Source organism: Pelophylax lessonae (genome assembly GCF_965119305.1).
Source record: "Pelophylax lessonae genome assembly, contig: HAP1_SCAFFOLD_1220, whole genome shotgun sequence".
NCBI classification, from domain to species: Eukaryota; Metazoa; Chordata; class Amphibia; order Anura; family Ranidae; genus Pelophylax; species Pelophylax lessonae.
In genome coordinates this window covers 1-22,121 of record NW_028119163.1, presented here as the reverse complement: position 1 = coordinate 22,121, position 22,121 = coordinate 1, and the positions used below count along the sequence as shown (strand labels likewise).

At 50.8% G+C, this 22,121-nt stretch overlaps 1 protein-coding gene across 1 annotated transcript; it reads left to right on the top strand.

The window, feature by feature from the left end:
- Positions 1-6: 6 nt before the first annotated feature.
- LOC309544145 (eukaryotic translation initiation factor 4 gamma 3-like) lies at positions 7-21,628 on the top strand (the record flags this gene model as incomplete). Its single annotated transcript, XM_082276517.1, has 7 exons — positions 7-605; positions 14,025-14,113; positions 14,668-14,887; positions 16,310-16,494; positions 17,860-17,979; positions 19,401-19,577; positions 21,431-21,628. Coding segments are annotated over exons 1-7 (1,533 nt in total), but the record flags the coding sequence as incomplete, so codon positions are not given.
- Positions 21,629-22,121: the final 493 nt, after the last annotated feature.

Genomic DNA, 22,121 nt, shown 5'->3' with positions numbered 1-22,121 from the left:
AGCTGTGGTCACGGCTCCTGTGGTTGTAGCCACAGAGGCTTTCCCCTGTCACCTGGGGGACATGAGCGAGGGTGACAGCACCGCAGAGGAGTGCGCGTCTCCTGATGAGGCTATCGCAGAGGACGCCGAAGAGGAGCTATGCAAGGAACCGCCGGGGCCTACCGTAGCTGCTGAGACCCCGGTGACCCCTCAGGAAATGAATGGCATAAGCTATGAACACTCGACCGTGGACAGTGCTGTGGGTGATAAAGCAATGTTGGGGGAAGAGACTTCGCCGGATGTGCCGGAGCTGGCACCGTCGCCCCCTGTGGATACGAGTGTAGAATGCACTTCTCCTCCAAATGTGCCTCAAACGTTGCCCATACAGCCAGAATCGCCCCCTCCTCCTCTTATCGCTGCTGCTCAATGTACCACTAAGACCTCCCCTCCCGCCGCTCTTCTTCCAGCCCTGGGGTCAGACCACGCGGACGAGCAGGACGATGTCGGAACGCCCAGCTTGGACGGGGACATGGACTCTGTGAACGCAAGGCCGGCAGAAACTTACACAGAACTTGAGCCAAGCGTGACACTTCTAAGCTTCACCTCAAGAAAGAGTCCTGTGGAAGGTACGTGAGCTGCACACCTGGAGGTATTGAGAACACAGGCTACAGGGGGGAGGTGGTCAGATAGGTGGGGAGGGGCTGTCAGCAGTTCAGGTGTTGGGTGATAATATGGTGCCTTATGAGGGGGGGTAGTGTCAGCACAGCCAGTTACCCAACCCGGTGATGGTCCAACAGTCTTGGAATTCTATTTCATTTGTGCGTCCTGTTACAGGGCTTTCCTTTAAATTTAGAGGAGGGGCAACATACAGGAGCAGCTCCTAAAATTAGACTATCAACAAAAAGGTCATTTATTTCAGTAATTCAATTCAAAAAGGTAAACTCCTATATTTTCTATAGATGGGTTACACACAGAGTGAGAGATTTCACACATTTCTTTCTTTTAGTTTTGATGATTATGGCTTCCAGCGAGTGACACCCCAAATTTCAGTATCTCAGAAAATTTGAATATTACATAAGACCAATAAAAAATAAAGTGTTTTTGATACAGAAATGTTGTCTGTCCATGTACAGTATAGGATGCACTCAATACTTGGTCGGGGTTCCTATTGCATGAATTACTGCATCAATGCGGCGTGGCATGGAGGCGATCAGCCTGTGGCACTGCTGAGGTGTTATAGAAGCCCAGGTTGCTTTAAAAGTGGCCTTCAGCTCCTCTGCATTGTCGGGTCTGGTGTCTCTCATCTTCCTCCTGACAATCCCCCACAGATTCTCTATGGGGTTTAGGTCAGGTGAGTTTGCTGAACCAATCAAGCACAGTAATCCCATGATCATGTGACCAGGTATTGGTAGATTTGGCAGTGTGGGCGGTGCCAGGTCCTGCTGGAAAATGAAATTGGCATCTCCATAAAGCTGGTCAGCAGACCAGCAGAGAATTTCCTGCTAGAGGGCTGCACTGACTTTGGACTTGATAAAACACAGAGGACCAACACCAGCAGATGACACGGCTCCACAAATCCTCACTCCCCCCTGCCTTTGCTGAGCTGGCAGACCAGTTGGTCCCGGGTGCTGCAGTTTATCTGTGATGCCTCTTTGGATGCGGCTCCCCTAGCTGAGCCGCTCTCTGTTTCGGAAGTGGTCCTTCAGCATATTTTTTGTCTCAAACGCTGGTCTGCGGACCAGACTTCTAAGAAGGTCTTGACTGATCTTCCTTTTCAAGGAGATTGCCTGTTTGGAGCTTCCCTGGATGACATCATTAAGGGTCTCACAGGGGGGAAGAGTACCTTTCTTCTGCAGGCTACTAAGGGAAAGGACCCTCGTCATAGGCGTGGGCCATCCTTCTCAGCTCATACGTTTTTTCATCACTCAGGGTGACTGACAAGGGATCAAAGTCATTCAGGGCTGCCTCTGGTAAATTCAAGCAAACGCAGTCTGGAAAGTCGAAAGCCGGCTTATCCAGACCCGCGGACAAGGCTCCTTCAGCATGAAGGTGCACTCTCACCTGTATCGGGGGTGGGGGGATGTGTTTGCTGGTTTCCGGACCCGTGGACTTCCCTGGTACAAGACAACTGGGTCCACAAAGTCATACGGTCCGGCTACAAGATCGGGTTTCGCTGTTATCCCCCGGCAAGGTTTTTCAAAGCTGGACTATCTGGGTCTGACTCTGGACTCTGCCTTAGCCAGAGTCCTCCATCCTCTGGGCAAACTCCAGGGGTGTTTCAGGAGGGGGATCTGTTGGCGTCCCCGCTCAACAGAAAGGTGCAGAGGTTTGTGGCTCGGTCATGGGATCCTCTGTCGGACGCTACAGACGCACTGGTGGTCCCGTGGGGTTAGTATCAGCTGATTTACGCCTTTCCTCCTCTAAAACTTCTGCCAAGACTTCTACGCAGGATTGAGGCAGAAGGGATTCTGGTCATCTTAGTGGCCTCAGACTGGCCTCGTCGTCTTGGTACGCCGACCTGGTGTGGCTGGTAGCCAACGTTCTTGAAAGCTTCCTTTCAGGGAGGATCTGCTGTCCTAGTGACCAATCTTCCATTCTCCTTTAGTCACTGGCTTTGACGGCTTGGCTGTTGAACGCCAGATGCTGATGGATAGAGGTTTGTCTGAGTCCATGATTCCAACACTGTTAAAAGCTAGGAAATCTACTTCTAGGAAGAACTACCATCGTATGTGGAAGACTTGCATTGCGTGGTGTAAGTCTCTTGGGGTTCATCCTCGTTCTTTTTGGTGGCTCGGATCTTGACCTTCCTCCAACTTGGGGGTTGAGCAGAAACTGGCCTTGAGTACTATCAAGGGCCAGGTGTTGGCCTTAGTGGTCATCTTGGCCACACTCCCTGGTGCGTACTTTTTCTTCAGGGAGTTCGGCACTTGGCTCCTCCAGTGCTGTCTCCATTACCGCCTTGGGACCTACATTTGGTGCTCTCAGTCCTCCAGAAGCCTCCCTTTGAGAATTTTTGGGACGGTGACCTTTTTGGTGGCTCTGTGTGCAGGGTATTGGAATTGGCGGTGTTATCCTTTCGTTCATCTTACTTGGTGGTTCACAGAGATAAGGTGGTTCGTTGCCCCTGTCCGTCGTTCCTTTAAAAGGTTGTCTCTGATTTCCATTTGCATGAAGAAATTGTGTAGCCTTCCATGTGTTCCAGGCCAAAACATCTGAAAGAAATTGCTTTGCATGCCTTGGATGTGGTCCGGGCGATTAGGGTGTACCTGGCAGCTACGGAGTCTTTTAGGAAGTCAGACTCCATTTGTGCTCACAGATGGGCCTCGGAAAGGGTTGTCCGCTTCCTCTGCGACCATTTCCAGATGGATCAGATAGATGGTGATTCAGGTCTATTCCATCAAGGGTCAGGTTCCTCCTTTCCCTGTCAAGGCACACACTCTACATGGGCGCTGAGTGCCTCCTGGGCCTTCCATCATCAGGAGTCAGTGACGCAGGTTTGCAAAGCGGCCACCTGGTCGTCAGTGCACACTTTCACAAAGTTCTATAAAGTGGATGTGTTGGCATCTGCAGATGCTTCCTTTGGCCGCAAAGTTTTGCAGGCTGCGGTTTAGAGGACCTGGTCCTTTTTGAGGGTGTATTGTTCTTTTCAGGTGAGCTCCAGTTGTTTTGGTTGAGCTCCTGTTTACCTGATTGGCTATAGTTAGCCATGGGAATTTCTTTTTTGCTGTTTCCCACCCCTCATGTTTAACACTGCTTTGGGACATCCCAATGGTTATGAAGATCTGAAGCTGTGTCCATCAATGAACCAAAGAGAAAATGGGATTTTCGACTTACCATAAAATCCATTTCTCTGATGTTCATTGACGGACACAGCTCCCACCCCTCTGTGGACGGACACAGCTCCTGCCCCTCTGTGGACGGACACAGCTCCCGCCCCTCTGTGGACGGACACAGCTCCCGCCCCTCTGTGGACGGACACAGCTCCCGCCCCTCTGTGGACGGACACAGCACCCGCCCCTCTGTGGACGGACACAGCACCCGCCCCTCTGTGGACGGACACAGCACCCGCCCCTCTGTGGACGGACACAGCACCCGCCCTTCTGTGGACGGACACAGCACCCGCCCCTCTGTGGACGGACACAGCACCCGCCCCTCTGTGGACGGACACAGCACCCGCCCCTCTGTGGACGGACACAGCACCCGCCCCTCTGTGGACGGACACAGCACCCGCCCCTCTGTGGACGGACACAGCACCCGCCCCTCTGTGGACGGACACAGCACCCGCCCCTCTGTGGACGGACACAGCACCCGCCCCTCTGTGGACGGACACAGTACCCGCCCCTCTGTGGACGGACACAGCACCCGCCCCTCTGTGGACGGACACAGCACCCGCCCCTCTGTGGACGGACACAGCACCCGCCCCTCTGTGGACGGACACAGCACCCGCCCCTCTGTGGACGGACACAGCACCCGCCCCTCTGTGGACGGACACAGCACCCGCCCCTCTGTGGACGGACACAGCACCCGCCCCTCTGTGGACGGACACAGCACCCGCCCCTCTGTGGACGGACACAGCTCCCGCCCCTCTGTGGACGGACACAGCTCCCGCCCCTCTGTGGACGGACACAGCTCCCGCCCCCTCTGTGGACGGACACAGCTCCCGCCCCCTCTGTGGACGGACAACAGCTCCCGCCCCCTCTGTGGACGGACAACAGCTCCCGCCCCCTCTGCGGACGGACAACAGCTCCCGCCCCCTCTGCGGACGGACAACAGCTCCCGCCCCCTCTGCGGACGGACAACAGCTCCCGCCCCCTCTGCGGACGGACAACAGCTCCCGCCCCCTCTGCGGACGGACAACAGCTCCCGCCCCCTCTGCGGACGGACAACAGCTCCCGCCCCCTCTGCGGACGGACAACAGCTCCCGCCCCCTCTGCGGACGGACAACAGCTCCCGCCCCCTCTGCGGACGGACAACAGCTCCCGCCCCCTCTGCGGACGGACAACAGCTCCCGCCCCCTCTGCGGACGGACAACAGCTCCCGCCCCCTCTGCGGACGGACAACAGCTCCCGCCCCCTCTGCGGACGGACAACAGCTCCCGCCCCCTCTGCGGACGGACACAGCTCCCGCCCCCTCTGCGGACGGACAACAGCTCCCGCCCCCTCTGTGGACGGACAACAGCTCCCGCCCCCTCTGCGGACGGACAACAGCTCCCGCCCCCTCTGCGGACGGACAACAGCTCCCGCCCCCTCTGCGGACGGACAACAGCTCCCGCCCCCTCTGCGGACGGACAACAGCTCCCGCCCCCTCTGCGGACGGACAACAGCTCCCGCCCCCTCTGCGGACGGACAACAGCTCCCGCCCCCTCTGCGGACGGACAACAGCTCCCGCCCCCTCTGCGGACGGACAACAGCTCCCGCCCCCTCTGCGGACGGACAACAGCTCCCGCCCCCTCTGCGGACGGACAACAGCTCCCGCCCCCTCTGCGGACGGACAACAGCTCCCGCCCCCTCTGCGGACGGACAACAGCTCCCGCCCCCTCTGCGGACGGACACAGCTCCCGCCCCCTCTGCGGACTTGTAATTCTCCTGACACTGCTTGTAATAAAACTGAGTGCCTATAGCTTAGAGAGGGGCAATACCCCCTGGGCGTAGCCAGCCTTTTTTTCTGCCTAGTGTCTTACTCCTGAAGGGGACAGTATAACCCAATGGTTAAGATCAGGAGCTGTGTCCGTCAATGAACATCAGGGAAATGGACTTTACGGTAAGTCAAAAATCCAATTTATTTTTATTAGTCTTATGTAAAAATTTAATTTTCTAAGATACTGAATTTTGGGGTGTCACTCGCTGTAAGCCATAATCATCAAAATTAAGAGAAAAATGTGTGAAATCTCTCACTCTGTGTGTAACACCTCTACATAAAATATGAGTTTACCTTTTTGAATTGAATTACTGAAATAAATTTCCCGTTTGATATTTTATGAGATGCACCTGTGTGTGTGTGTGTATATATATATATATATATATTTAAAAACAAATGTTTTGTTGCTGCTTTAAAAAAAAAAAAAAAAAAAAAACTTTATTAGAATGTACAGTACAGGACACAGGCTGGGAATTCATAGACCCCGGGTTACAGGCTGCTAACCGGTGACTGGGCACTCTCAACGCTTTTGGTTATTGTCTCCTTGGGTGTAGGCCTGTTACCCTTCCCCCATTAGTGTCCTGTAGGTGATGGACCTCGTCTATACCGAACTAGTTCTAATTTATTTTAAATTGACATAGTTGTGTCTTTTTTTTTTTGAACCAGACCAAGTCCATCTAGTTCCACCAATAAAGGGGGGGGGGATAAAAACATACAATCCCATATACACAATCCTATACCCGCAGTTGATCCAGAGGAACGCAAAAAACCCCAACAAAGCATGATCCAATTTGCTCCAGCATGGTAGAAAATTCCTTCCTGATCCTCCGAGAGGCAATCGGATTGGATCAACTTTACCTATGAATATTAGTATCCAGTTGTATTATGTACACCCAGGGAAGAATCCAGCTCTGCCTTATAGCAATCAACTGAGCTGGCCAGATCCACCTCTGGAGGGAGTCTATTCCACATTTTCATAGCTCTTACTGTGAAGAAACCTTTCCGTATTTAGAGATGAAATCTCTTTTCTCTTTCTTTCATTGACGGACACAGCTCCGGAATCTTCTTGATCATTGGGTTATGCTGCCTCCTACAGTATTAGGACACTAGGCAGGAAAAAGTTTTACCACGGCTATGGGGCAGTCCCAGGGGATATACTCCCACTTTCTGCCTTGTTCCTTGCTGGCATTCTCCGGACGTAGCATTTTTTTCTTTTTGAAATAGATTTTTTTCCTCTTATTTTCTGTTCCTGTGAGAACTATCAACTGTTGGACTGGGCGATGCACTGGATATTCTAGATCCTTACTGTCTCCCCAGTCCAGCCAGCGAGCGCAACCCAATCTCAGCTCTGCGATAGGTTGGCCGCAACAAAGCCCCACTGGACGGGGGCTGGCCAGCAAGTTAAACCTCTCGTGAGGATGCTCAGACCTCGTCATGACCTGAGTCGCAGCGTACCCCTGGCCCGCAGCATCCCCCATTCCAAGATGGTGCGGTGGTCTGCCTGGAGTGATGCCCAACCAGTTCCATGGTGTGGTAGGTAGTGTCGCCCCCCCTTGGTGGTCTTGCGGGGTGGATGTGGGCCCCCGGGTTCCACTCTATCCCCCCCAGCCTCTCTAAATAGTCACTGTGGCTCTTTTCCCCTGGAGGTGTTTTCATCAGTTTTGTCTCCGGTGGGGAGCTCCCAAGGTGGTCCTGTTGGTCTCTCGTCTCAACAGGAAGGTGCTTAGGTTTGTGTCTCGGGATCCTCTGGCCGACTCCACAGACTCACTGGTGGCTCCTTTGGGGCCAGTATTGTCTGCTATATACGTCTTTCCCCTTCTAGAGCTTCTGCCAAGATTCCTGCGTAGGTTAGAGGCAGAAGGGATTGCGGCCATCCTAGTGGCTTCAGACTGGCCTCGCCGGTCTTGGTACGCAGATCTGATACGGTTGGTCGCCGATGCTCCTTGGAGACTTCCTCTTAGAGGAGATCTGTTGGCCCAAGGACCAATTTTCCATCTTGCCTTACGGTCACTGGCATAACGGCTTGGCTGTCGGAAGCCTGGTGCTGAAGGATAGAGTGTTGTCTGAATGGGTGATTCCCACGCTGCTGCAGACTAGTAAATCTACTTCTATGAAGATTTACCATCGCCTTTGAGGAGCGTACTTTGCGGGTGTGAATCTCTTGGGTTCATCCCCGCTCCTTTTTCGATGATTTGGAGTTTGGCTTTCCTCCAACAAGGTGTTGAGCAGCGTCTGGCCTTGGGTACCATCAAGGGCCAGGTTCGGCCTTGGCAGTTCTCTTTCAACATTCTTTGGCTACGCATTCTTTGGTTCGCACCTTTGTTCAGGGGGTTCGCCACTTGGCTCCCCAAGTGCGGTTTCTATTGCCGTCGTGGGATCTCAACTTGGTGCTATCGGTTCTTCAGTAAACGTTGAAAAATATTCCCAAGATTCTGATTACATTGTCCCAGAAGGTAGCCTTCTTGGTGGCCTTTTCTTCTGCACGTAGGGTGTCAGAGCTGGCAGCTTGTCTTGTCGTTCACCTTGGTGGTTCACGGAGATAAAGTGGTTTTTCATCTTTGTCGGTCCTTCCTAAGGTTGTTTCTGGTTTCCATCTGAATGAAGAAATGGTGTTTCTATCCCTGTGTCCTAAGCCTAGGCATCCTAAGGAGGTTGCCTTGCATTCTCTGGCTGTGGTTCGGGCGTTCATTGTGTACCCGGCAGATACCAAGTCATTTAGGAAATCGGACCTGCTATTTGTCCTTGTGGATGGACCTTGCAAGGGTTTGGCCGCGTTTGCCACAACCATTTCCAGATGGATCAGACAGACGGTGGTGCAGGCCTATTCAATCAAGGGTCAGGTACTCCTTTCCCTGTTAAGGCGCATTCTATGCGGGCACTAAGTGCCTTGTGGGCCTTCCGCTATTAGGTGTCAGTGATGCAGGTTTGCAAGGTGGCCACTGGTCATCTGTGCACACTTTCACTAAATGTTTCCAAAGTATGCTGGCATCTGCGGATGCTGCTTTGGCCGCAAGGTTTTGCTGGCTGCTCTTTGAGGGTGTATGTTTCAGATGAGCTCCAGTTGTTACTGGTTGAGCTTCGTGTTACCTGGGTGGTTAGGTTTAGCCTTTGGGAATTTATTTCTGCTGTGTTTTTTCCCACCCCTCATGTTTTGGGACCCCCACTGCTTTGGGACGTCCCGATGCTCAAGAAGTTTCTGGAGCTGTGTCCGTCAATGAACGAAAAAGAGAAAATTGGTTTTTTGTCTTGCCGTAAAATCCTTTTCTCTAATGTTCATTGGCGGACGCAGCACCCACCCCTCTATTGAGTTGGGTTATTTATCTTCGGACACTGCTTGCAACAATACTGAGTGCCTATAGCAGGAAGTGGGAGTATACCAAAAAACAACAATATCTCTCCTGCGCTCGAATGGTATGCGGGAAGGTGAATGTTCTAGGGGTTTTATGACACAAATGGAACGGTCTTGCTGACCCCCCTCAGGACCAAGGGTATCCAAAAGGCACTACAAGAAAACAACAAGAGAAGGGCGCACCGACCTTGTGCATTACCACCTAAAGGTTAATTAAAATCAAAGAAGAGTAGTGTACAATATACTCACAAACGTAGGATTATGAACAAGCATATAGGAAATGGGAACCGCTAGCTTCCAGGACCCTTCTCTACTGCTGGATTGCGTGATGGCGTCCTCAAAACCTGATGTGGCTTACGTGTTTCAAGGGAGGACTCTCTTCCTCAGAGAGTGGCGATTTTGGCTCTGAGGAAGAGGCTCCTCCCTCGAAACGCGTAGGCCACATCAGGTTTTGAGGACGCCATCACGCAATCCAGCAATAGAGAAGGGTCCTGGAAGCGAGCGGTGCCCGTTTCCTATATGCTTGTTCATATCCTACATTTGTGAGTATATTGTACACTACCCTTCTTTGATTTTAATAAACTTTTAGGTGGTAATGCACAAGGTCGGTGCGCCCTTCTCTTGTTGTTTTCTTGTAGTGGGAGTATACCCCCTGGGACTGCCCCATAAACATGGTAAAGCTTTTTCCTGCCTAGTGTCTTACTCCTGTAGGGGGCAGCATAACCCAATAGTCAAGAAGATTCTGGAGCTGTCCGTCAATGAACATCAGAGAAAAGGATTTTATGGTAAGACAAAAATCCAATTTGTTCCCAAAAAATTGTGTTTCAAGGATGGCTGCGCAATTTCAGTGTGACATATAAAAATTGCAACAACTGCCATTTTATTCTCTAGGGCAGCCTTTCTCAACCTTTTCAACACAGAGGAACCCTTGAAATAATTTTTAGGTCTCAGGGAACCCCTGCTAAAAATGACTATATTCACAACTAACAGCAATGATACATTGGTGTGATGGTCGGTGGAATGAATGCTCCTTATACTGGTGGACATTGGGAAGAATTACCTCCTTCCAGATAGATAAAAAGATCAATGGTGTCATTGGGAACTTATCTGAGTGGCAGAAATTGCCCATTTCGCAAGGAACCCCTAGCAACCTCTGGAGGAACCCTGGTTGAGAAACACTGCTCTAGGGTCTCTGCTTAAAAAAAAAAAAAAAGCGATATAATGTTTGGGGTTCTAAGTAATTTTCTAGCAAAAATAGTATAAACCTGTAAGCGAATAATTCCAGAAAAGGCCGTGTCAGCAAGTGTTAAATTTATAATACGGGGGAGGGGGTGAGTTGATGATGGCGTTGGTGATTGAATGGCTGAGAATGGACTGAGATCAGTTGGCCATTTCTGTCCCGTTTCCTCGCTTGGTGTAAAACGCCATTTTCCGATTGCTTATCGGGAATGGAAGTTTGGGTCGGCCTATCAGATTGCCTCATGTAAGGCCGGGTTAGTGGATTAGCCGTTCCTCTCTGGTTGCAGAGATCGGTCACATTGGGCTGCGAAGGACGTCTCAGGGATGTTTCTGCGTAATGTCCTGTCTGATTTTTCTTCGCTCTCCGCAGAGCGTTCCTCCTCTGTGATGAGACGCAGGCTCCGTAACATGAAACAAAAGCCGTTTATCTCCAGACTGACTGACGCTCGTGTTCCTTTATAGATTGCAGCCAGCAAATCCTGCGCCGCGCTGATAAGTTATTAAACCGCGCACTCAATTTACCCTCCGAACACCCGCATTGGCTGTGTCATTATCCGGAAAGTTCTGAGAGCGGCGAGATGGAGTCAGGGGTCTTTCAAGTCTCCTCTGTAAATTCCCGCACAGTAATCGGCGTATGAATTATCCCTCGGCGTCTGTCTGCAGCGACTCTTCAGAACTAGGACACGCCGTCATACGGCGAGACTCTCTGCAGCCTCCCCCAGCACAACCACCGCGGTCAGCGCGGGATAAGTAGTCAAGTCACATAGAGAGTGAGACTCTCTGCAGCCTCCCCCAGCACAACCACCGCGGTCAGCGCGGGATAAGTAGTCAAGTCACATAGAGAGTGAGACTCTCTGCAGCCTCCCCCAGCACAACCACCGCGGTCAGCGCGGGATAAGTAGTCAAGTCACATAGAGAGTGAGACTCTCTGCAGCCTCCCCCAGCACAACCACCGCGGTCAAAGTCTAGGCGTCGCTCCAGTCCTCTGAGATCATAGAGGTGAACTGAGATGGTTTGGTATCTCCTCACCTCTGACCAGCTGCTAATCAGCCTCTTGGATAGCTTTTATGAGAGAGAAAATTGGAAGCTGAGAAAAAAAAAAAATACTGGTGTTATGGATGATAGCTTCAGCCATAACCCGGGAAAACCACCTTTAAGCTGCAGCGTATATATACGTATTGAAGTGGATATTCAGTCATTGACAGGATTTCTATTATCCTCTCTCTGGCCTCACCTTCATAGATGGAGCTCATTTCTATCCCCCTCAGTGCTCTCCTCATTCTGCTCACTACGCCAATTTTTTAGTCCTTACTCCATCCCCCCTTTAGTCTTGCTGGACTGATACCTATAGAGGGTCCTCTGTCCATAGGGAACTTCTCTCCATAAGGCTTTTCTCTCTCTTAGGTCCTTCTCACTATAGAGGGTCTTCTTGTCATTAGGTTCTTCTCACTATAGAGGGTCTTCTTGTCATTAGGTTCTTCTCACTATAGAGGGTCTTCTTGTCATTAGGTCCTTCTCACTATAGAGGGTCTTCTTGTCATTAGGTTCTTCTCACTATGGAGAGTCTTCTTGTCATTAGGTTCTTCTCACTATGGAGAGTCTTCTTGTCATTAGGTTCTTCTCACTATGGAGAGTCTTCTTAGCATTAGGTTCTTCTTACTATAAGGGATCTTCCTGCCTTTAAGCTCTTACTGTAGAGGGTAATCTCCTCTTAAGGGTCTTCTTTGTGTTAGGTTCCTCTCACTCTAGCGGATCTTCTTTTGGGTAAGGGTCTTCTCTCCCTTAGGCTTTTCTCTATAGACTCTATAGTCTTTTCTCTCTTAGACTATAGAGGTCTTCTTCCAATAATGGTCTTCTTGGAGTTGGGTTCTTCTCACTTTAGAAAATCTTTTTTTTCCCGTAAAGGTACTTTACTATATTAGAACCGATTACTATAGATCCTCTCTCCATTAGGCTCTTCTCATTACAGAGGGTATTCTCACTATGGAGGTCTTCTTTTCATAATGGTCTTCTTGGCATTTGGTTCTTCTCACTATAGAGGAGTGTCTCCCTTTAAGGGTCTGCTCTCCATTATATCCTTACTATAGAGGCTCTTCTTAGCATTAGGTTTTTCTTAGTATAGAGGGACTTCCCTCCATAAGGGTCTTCTTGTCTTTAAGCTCTTACTGTAAAGAGTATTCTCCCCTTAAGTGTCTTCTTGTTGTTAGACTCTTCTCACTCTAGAGGATCATCTTTTTGATAAGGGTCTTCTCTCTGTTAGCCTCTTCTCACTATAGAGGTCTTCTTCCCATAATGGTCATCTTGGTGTTCATTTCTCCTCACTTTAGAGAATCTTTTCTCCATAAAGGTCTTCCCTCCTTCAGGCTCTTCTCGCTATAGAGGGTATTCTCACTATGAAGGTCTTATTCTCATAATGGTCTTCTTGGTGTTAGGTTCTTCTCACTCCAGAGGATCTTCTTTTCCATAGGTGTCTTCTCTCCTTTTAGGTTCTTCTCACTATGGAGGTGGTCTTCTCATAATTGTCTTCTTGGTTTTGGGTTCTTCTCACTATAGAGGAGCTTTGTTCTAGAAGGGTCTTCCCTCCCTTAGGTTCTTCTCACTATAGAGGGTCTTCTTGGCATTAGGTTCTTCTTACTAAAGAGGGTCCTCTGTCCATAGGGATCTTCTCTCTCTTGGGTCCCTCTCACTATAGAGGTCTTTTAATAATGGTCTTCTTGACACTGGTTTCTTCTCACTATAGAGGAGATTATCGCTTTTAAGGCTCCATTATGTCCCTCTTACTATAGAAGTTCTTCTTAGCGTTAGGTTCTTCTTACCATATAGGGCGTTCCCTCCATAAGCGTTTTCTTGCCTTTTAAACTCTTACTGTAGAGAGTATTCCCTCCTCAAGGGTCTTCTTGGTGTTGGGCTCCTCTCACTCTAGAGTATTTTCCTTTTGGATAAGGGTCTTCTCTCCCTTAGGCACTTCTTACTATAGAGGTCTTCTTCCAGTAATGGTCTTCTCTCCTTTAGGCTCTCTTCACTATAGAGGATCTTCTGTCTATAGGGCTCTTCTCTCCATAAGGGTCTTCTTTCTCTTAGGTTCTTTTCACTATAGAGGTCTTCTTCCCGTAATGGTCTTCTCTCCGTTAGGCTCTTCTCACTATAGAGGGTATTTTCACTATGAAGGTCTTCTCATAATGGTCTTCTTGGTGTTAGGTTCTTCTCACTCCAGAGGATCTTCTTTTCGATAGGTGTCTCTCCTTTTAGGTTCTTCTCACTATGGAGGTGGTCTTCTCATAATCGTCTTCTTGGTTTTGGGTTCTTCTCACTATAGAGAAGCTTTGCTCTATAAGGGTCTTCCCTCCCTTAGGTTCTTCTCACTATAGAGGGTCTTCTGTCTATAGGGATCTTCTCTCCATAAGGGTCTTCTCTCTCTCTTAGGTTCTTCTCACTATAGAGGGCCTTCTCACTATAGAGGGTCGTCTTGCCATTGGGTTCTTCTCACTATAGAGGGCCTTCTCGCTATAGAGTGTCGTCTTGTCATTGGGTTCTTCACACTATAGAGGGCCTTCTCACTATAAAGGGCCTTCTCTCTGTAAGGGTTTTCTCACCGCTCCTCTTCGGACACACCGCATTGTAATGAGTGGAGATATTTATGTATTCTGGATGGAGCAGACTGTGTGTATAAATAAAGGTGATGCTTGTCTGCTGGTATTACAGATTAAATTAGTGCTGGCCTGATCACATGTTCCTGAGTCTCAGGAAGAGCCGAATTCAGTGACACACAGGGGGATGGTAATAGCCAGAAAACTCACATCACCGTCTCTTCTCCTTACAGCGCAGACCGCGGCAGCTGCACCAAAGATGTGGCAGAAACCAAAAGACGAGAACCCGCACGCCGACGAGGTCCTGCCATCCGATGTTGAGGTGAGTCCGGTCGCAGGGTTGTCTGATGACTCGGCCGGTTTTGGTTGTGTCTCTGTTACAGCCGACTGTATGCTCTTCCACTAAGAAGACTCTTTTACCAAACTCCCCTCCAGTCCTCGATGCAGCTGTTAGATAATCTTTTCCTGTAACCGTTCCAGGAACCGCTGCGCTCTTCTAGTCCCTGCCAAATAAAATCCATCAATCTGGTTCCTTTGTGATGCCATGTATTTTTTATTTAGACTGCAGAACACATTGTTGGTGTCATAGAAAGCCGCAATACCTAAGGACAGAACGGCCTGGTAAAACCCCCATCTTCAGGCAAATATTAACCCCTTCCCATCCCCCTCAGAACCAAGATATACTCACTGTCTGCTCTCTGGGTCCCTCACCAAATCTGCTCCAAGGTACAGGGCACTGCAGATATCACCCCCTGTGCCTCAGTGAGGAACTCAGAATTACATTTGTACAAAGCGGAGGTCTGCAGTGAGGACTCCGTACATTGGTAGAATTACATTGGTTTGTCACTGCCCCTCCCCCTTCTTTCTCTGTGCCAGCTGCAGGAACAGGGTGAGGCGGAAGAGGAGGAGGCTGCGGAGATGGAGCAGGAGGACGACGGTGACGTTGTCAATGCAGAGGTCGATCACCCGATCCTTAACTCTAAACTGCCAGAAGAGAACGGTGAGGCCGAACCCTTCCGGAACGGGGCAGACACCATCTCAGAGGGCGATGGAGAGGTTCCGCTGGGCCCGGAGGAGGGTTACCCCTTCAAGTCAGGTAATGGTTGGCCCATTCAGAGTTCCTGTATTGGGAGTTTCAGGGCCCAGTCTGTTCGTATTCAGCAGGTGGTGTTTTATAGATCTAGTACATGGGGTCTCCAAACTTTTTAGCCCGAGGGCCGCATTCTAGATTTTACAAAAATTGGAGGGCTGAAAAAAAGTTATTTATATATTAACATATATATTAACATTTATATTCCTATCAGAGACTCCTTGCACATCTGTGTCCCCGTCGGAGCCTTCCCTCACATCTATGTCCCCCGTCAGAGCCTTCCCTCACATCTGTGTCCCCGTCAGAGCCTTCCCTCACATCTGTGTCCCCGTCAGAGCCTTCCCTCACATCTGTGTCCCCCGTCGGAGCCTTCCCTCACATCTGTGTCCCCGTCAGAGCCTTCCCTCACATCTGTGTCCTCCGTCAGAGCCTTCCCTCACATCTGTGTCCCCGTCAGAGCCTTCCCTCACATCTGTGTCCCCCGTCAGAGCCTTCCCTCACATCTGTGTCCCCCGTCAGAGCCTTCCCTCACATCTGTGTCCTCCGTCAGAGCCTTCCCTCACATCTGTGTCCTCCGTCAGAGCCTTCCCTCACATCTGTGTCCTCCGTCAGAGCCTTCCCTCACATCTGTGTCCCCCGTCAGAGCCTTCCCTCACATCTGTGTCCCCCGTCAGAGCCTTCCCTCACATCTGTGTCCTCCGTCAGAGCCTTCCCTCACATCTGTGTCCCCCGTCAGAGCCTTCCCTCACATCTGTGTCCCCCGTCAGAGCCTTCCCTCACATCTGTGTCCTCCGTCAGAGCCTTCCCTCACATCTGTGTCCCCCGTCAGAGCCTTCCCGGATTGTAGGTCAGGTGGATAGACGCACATACACAGTATATCTGTACAGACATGCGTTCCCGGATTGTAGGTCAGGATACGGTCAGCGGATAGACACACATACAGTATATCTGTACAGACATGCGTTCCCGGATTGTAGGTCAGGAGACGGTCAGCGGATAGACGCACATACAGTATATCTGTACAGACATGCGTTGCCGGATTGTAGGTCAGGTGACGGTCAGCGGATAGACGCACATACAGTATATCTGTACAGACATGCGTTGCCGGATTGTAGTTCAGGAGACGGTCAGCGGATAGACGCACATACAGTATATCTGTACAGACATGCGTTCCCGGATTGTAGGTCAGGAGACGGTCAGCGGATAGACGCACATACAGTATATCTGTACAGACATGCGTTCCCGGATTGTAGGTCAGGAGACGGTCAGCGGATAGACGCACATACAGTATATCTGTACAGACATGCGTTGCCGGATTGTAGGTCAGGAGACGGTCAGCGGATAGACGCACATACAGTATATCTGTACACGCTGCGTGTGATGCCTTCTCTCACCTCTGTGAATTGCTTCCTCCCTTGTCCTATGCAGGTGTCATCCTGGCAGAGCAGCCCACAGATGTGTCCCCGGATGTCCCGGCAGTGCCGGCTTCTTACGTACCGCACGATGGAAAGCGTCAGTATAACCGGGACTTCCTGCTGGGCTTCCAGTTTATGCCGGCCTGTGTGCAGAAACCAGAAGGCTTGCCGCCCATCAGTGACGTGGTCCTGGACAAAGTGAGGAGAGAGGGAGGTGTCTAGGTGCAGTCTGTGTGTGGTGCCATTGTGGGTGTTCTGTCCTCTCTCTGTGATTTCCATGGTGGAGGGATGATGTGTTCTGTCCGGGTGCTGGCTGTGTTATCTTCTCTTCCAGTACTTCAAACAAACCCCGGGCAGCTAAAAAAGTAATGATGCCTGCACTCCAAGGGTTAATAGCATGTTTTGTATAGGGGACAGGAGAAACCATTTTACGTTACCGACTTCAACTCTGCAAGGTTTTACCCCCCCCTTTCATGACCAGGTTATTTTTTGCTATTCAGCACTGCGCTACTGGTGGTTGACTGTCCCTCCACCCCTGCCGCGATCCGGCCCTGGACTGTCCCTCCACCCCTGCCGCGATCCGGCCCTGGACTGTCCCTCCACCCCTGCCGCGATCCGGCCCTGGACTGTCCCTCCACCCCTGCCGCGATCCGGCCCTGGACTGTCCCTCCACCCCTGCCGCGATCCGGCCCTGGACTGTCCCTCCACCCCTGCCGCGATCCGGCCCTGGACTGTCCCTCCACCCCTGCCGCGATCCGGCCCTGGACTGTCCCTCCACCCCTGCCGCGATCCGGCCCTGGACTGTCCCTCCACCCCTGCCGCGATCCGGCCCTGGACTGTCCCTCCACCCCTGCCGCGATCCGGCCCTGGACTGTCCCTCCACCCCTGCCGCGATCCGGCCCTGGACTGTCCCTCCACCTCTCCCTCGACGCGGCGCCGGACTGTCCGTCCGCATTCTCATGTCATTGGCTTTGAACCCTGTTCTGGTCTTGATGACTTCAGGATCCTAGACCAATAGAGATTTGGGGGGGGGGGGGGCGCAGATGCTGTGGGGAGGAGTGGGGGATGGGGTAAGTATATCTCCTTTTATTAATCTTTCATACATAAAGGAGTCATTAACCCTTGCAGTGTGGGCTCGCTCTTTAGGCGCTCGGTGGGCTCCTGGGGGCCGGTTTATAAAAGTGGGAAAAGTTATTGATTTTCGGTTCAGCGCTGGAAAGGCTAAAAACAAAAACCAATTTCGGGGGAGGGCGTTCCTTCTACCCTCAGGGGTCCCCGATTTAAATATGACATTCCAGGGGGGGGGGGGGAGAAACGGTCGCCTCTTATAGATCGGAGTATTTTCTTGTATAATGAAGGTGATCCGAGAACACGGCCGGAGCGGATCTATGAATTCCGAATCCATCAGAACCAATCCTCTCCAGAAAAGGCCCCCCTGACCCTTTATGTAGAGGCCCCCCTTTGTACCCCGTCCCGACGGAGGCCCCACTTTTTACCCCGTCCTGATGTCACATCCTGACGCACACGTCTTTTTACATTTCATCATGTCTCGTCCACCTACAGATCAATCAGCCGAAGCTGCCCATGAGGACTCTGGACACGCGCATGCTGCAGAAGGGGCCGGACTTCACCCCAGCATACGCAGATTTTGGACGGTTAGCCCCAGGGGGGCGCGGGGTACCTGTAAGTATTTCTGTTTATATTATTAGTTCATTGTTGTGAACCTCTGAAATGAACAAAGCAATATCCTTCTTTACTTTAATCTCCTCAATCCGAAGTACTTAGTGTGATTTCTGCCTGCTGCCTCCTTCCTCCCTCAATTACTTCTGATATGTTATGCCAAATCCAAGGGGTTTGAGGGGGGGGGGGGGGTTTCTCCAGCACAAAACCAGTGATTGACAGTCTCAGCTGTGCATGTTTTCCTATGAGACTGTGTAAGGGTGGGGTGGTGTCCATTCCATCCACTTAGGTCTCAGATTACACTCAACTCTGTGCTGTGCAGGGTGCGACCTGAAATCCCTGCCTCCTGCCCTCTGTAGAGAAGAGGGATTTGTGTCCATTTCCTCCACTCAGGTCTCAGATTACACTCCGCTCTTTGCTGTGCAGGGTGCAACCTGAAATCCCTGCCCTCTGTAGAGAAGAGGGATTTGTGTCCATTCCCTCCACTGAAGTTTCAGATTACACTCAGTTCTGTGCTGTGTAGGGTGCGACATGAATCCCTGGCTTCTGTAGAGAAGAGGGGTTTGTGTCCATTTCCTCCACTCAGGTCTCCGATTACACTCAGTTCTGTGCTGTGCAGGGTGCGACATGAATCCCTGGCTTCTGTAGAGAAGAGGGGTGTGTGTGTCCATTCCCTCCACTCGCGTCTCCGATTACACTCAGTTCTGTGCTGTGCAGGGTGCGACATGAATCCCTGGCTTCTGTAGAGAAGAGGGGTGTGTGTGTCCATTCCCTCCACTCGCGTCTCCGATTACACTCAGTTCTGTGCTGTGCAGGGTGCGACATGAATCCCTGGCTTCTGTAGAGAAGAGGGGTTTGTGTCCATTCCCTCCACTCAGATCTCAGATTACACTCAGTTATGTGCTGTGTAGGGTGCGATGTGAATCCCTGCCCTCTGTAGAGAAAAGAGGGGTTTGTGTCCATTCCCTCCACTCAGGTCTGTGCTGTGCAGGGTGCGACATAAAATCCCTGCCCTCTGTAGAGGGGGTGGGGGTGTGAATGAAGGGGAGGTGCGCTGAGGCTTCCCGTTCACAAACTGAAGCATAGCAAACACAATTTACTATGTTTCAGTGATGAATGGACACAGTGAGTGATTGGAACCAATCGCTCACTGCGTTCATTCAGGAAAAGAAGGGGCTGGACATATTTAACTCCAACCCTGTTTTTCTTTCGGCAGAAGTAGGGACACTGGCAGGCGGCCCCCGATAGGACCGTGCCCCGTTACTACCTATACCCCATACTGGTGGCCCCCGTGGCAGACTCTTCTGCTGCTGTAAGGCTGGTTATGGCCACGTTTGCTTCCATAAAGTGACCGCGTCGTGTTGCGATTCATTGGTGGAGAATAAAAAGGAAACGTTTGACATTTTTACACTTCCATCTTCCAGTTGCTGAATGTTGGCGGTCCCAGGAGGTCACAGCCGGGGCAGAGAAGGGAGCCGAGGAAAATTATCATGAACATCTCGGTGACAGAGGATGTCCATCTGAAGAAGTCAGAGAATGCCTGGAAGCCCACCGTGAAGAGAGACAGCCAGCCTGAGGACCCCGAGGCTGTTCGCACCCAGGTGAGAGAGGAAACCATTGTCATGTCTTCCTGATTTTGTGGTGAGTAGACCCTTGGATCTACAATTCGATCCAAGACCGATGGTAGGGCACTCGGTATTGGGGTGGGGGGGCTTCAATGGGTGTGCCAACTTGTATCTAATGTGCGGTCTGGCACATACATTCACCTGTATGGCTTCTCCTGGTGATCTTCCTGCTGGGGGTCGGACTGTTCCCTTTCCTTGCAGGATTGGTATGTTGGTTGGCAGATTGAGGAGCTCCATAGCTAGATCCCACCATATTCAGATAAATACACTGTATTGTCAAAAGTATTGGGACGCCGGCCTTTACACACACATGAACTTTAATGGCATCCCAGTCTTAGTCTGTAGGGTTCAATATTGAGTTGGTTTCGCCCTTTCCAGCTATAACAGCTTCAACTCTTCTAGGAAGGCCGTCCACAAGGTTTAGGAGTGTCCATGGGAATGTTTCACCATTCTTCCAGAAGAGCATTTGTGAGGTCAGACACTGATGTAGGACGAGAATGCCTGGCTCGCAGTCTGCGCTTAAATTTATTCCAAAGGCATTCTATCGTATTGAGGTCAGGACTCTGTGCAGGCCAGTCAAGCTCCTGCACCCCAAACTCGCACATCTATGTCTTTATGGACCTTGCTTTGCTCTGTTAGGACACCAAGCTCCACCCAGGCCAATGTGGTGTAGGAGGCTAGATTCAGAGAAGTGTTCGCCAAGCAGCCCAGCACCCTGAAACTTGGGTCTGTTGGTACACCAAGCTGGCCAATGTGATGTAGGAGGCCCAGGACTGCTTGGCAAACACCTCTCTGAATTTGGCCTCCTACACCGCATTGGCCAGCTTGGTGTCCCAACAGATCTGAGTTTCCGATTGCTCTTCATTTAACAATTATATTATCCTCATATTGTATGGTTTTATGATGGGATTTATCCTATACATTCATGTTTTTAGACTGTATTACATCATAATTTTGGTAATTTTTTTACTTTTTGTTATATTTTCTACTACTCTTCTTTCTACCTTTAAAGTTCCAATTGGGGTAACCATGTTCTTGATTTAGGCTTTCGGAATGTTGGTAGAATTATTTACCTCTGAGATGGACCTCCCCCCTTATAACACTCAGAGTGGATCTGTACCATATGAACAACAACTTTGATTCTATGAACTCCACTGCCCTGCTTGTGCTCTTTAATACAAACATTTTTGCTAAATCACATTTTATTATGTTCATTTGTATGGTTTCATACCTGGAAAATCCTGTATATATTTCTTGGGTCCTTTTTTAGTTGAATATTTTTTGGGGGATGATACCTGGATAAATCACAAACCTGGTATATATTGTCCTATTCACTTCAGCTGGTGAGCGCCCCCTTCCTGCAGTCCATGGGTGAGCGCCCCCTTCCTGCAGTCCATGGGTGAGCGCCCCCTTCCTGCAGTCCATGGGTGAGCGCCGCCTTCCTGCAGTCCATGGGTGAGCGCCCCCTTGCTGCAGTCCATGGGTGAGCGCCCCCTTGCTGCAGTCCATGGGTGAGCGCCCCCTTGCTGCAGTCCATGGGTGAGCGCCCCCTTGCTGCAGTCCATGGGTGAGCGCCCCCTTGCTGCAGTCCATGGGTGAGCGCCCCCTTCCTGCAGTCCATGAGTGAGCGCCCCCCCTTCCTGCAGTCCATGGAGGACCATGTCCCCTCGGTGTGTGATCTATACCAGGCACTGCAGGTTGGGTGATGACGTTCTCCTGGGTTCATGAAGACAATATAGTTATTATGTATCACTGTTGATATTGATACTATTGTGCTGAGATATGGAGATATTGGGTCTGACCCGTGCACCGCCCCTTTTCCTGCGCAGGCTCTCTTCCGAAAGGTTCGCAGCATCCTGAACAAGCTGACGCCACAAATGTTCAACCAGCTGATGAAGCAAGTGACTGACCTGACGGTGGACACGGAGGAGAGGCTGAAAGGCGTTATTGATCTGGTCTTCGAGAAGGCGCTCGATGAGCCCGGCTTCTCTGTAGCTTATGCCAACATGTGCCGATGCCTTGCCACGGTGAGTGAAGGGACCGGGGAGTTCTTCTGCCTTTTTATAAATGTAGGGAAATGTCCAGAAAGAGCAGCCACTGCGAGGAGGAATTTCCTGCCACAAAGGAGGGGAGACTTGGTCCCCTCTTCTGATCCATGCTATGATTGGTCGGCCTCTCATGGCTATTAGCGTTTTCTGATTGTTATTTTTGCCCTTTGTCATGTGTGGGAAGATCTTTGGAGCTGCCATCAGTAACTGTACTGCTGTTCTTGAGCTTTATATGAAAGAACACATCCCAGGCATCCCTTTAGATCGGCATGCTCCAGATCAGTTGCTTTCTTACACTTCTTAGAGTGTGAGCAAATACCTGATGAGCAGATTTCAGTTATTGTGCAGCATGTGTGCTGTCCAAAGGGATGACACGGATTCTTTCAGATACCACTGAGGTAGGGTGATTTGCTGATTACAGGGGCCTGCCAGTCCCTCCCACCAATCTCAGTCATCCTACAGAGCAAATACC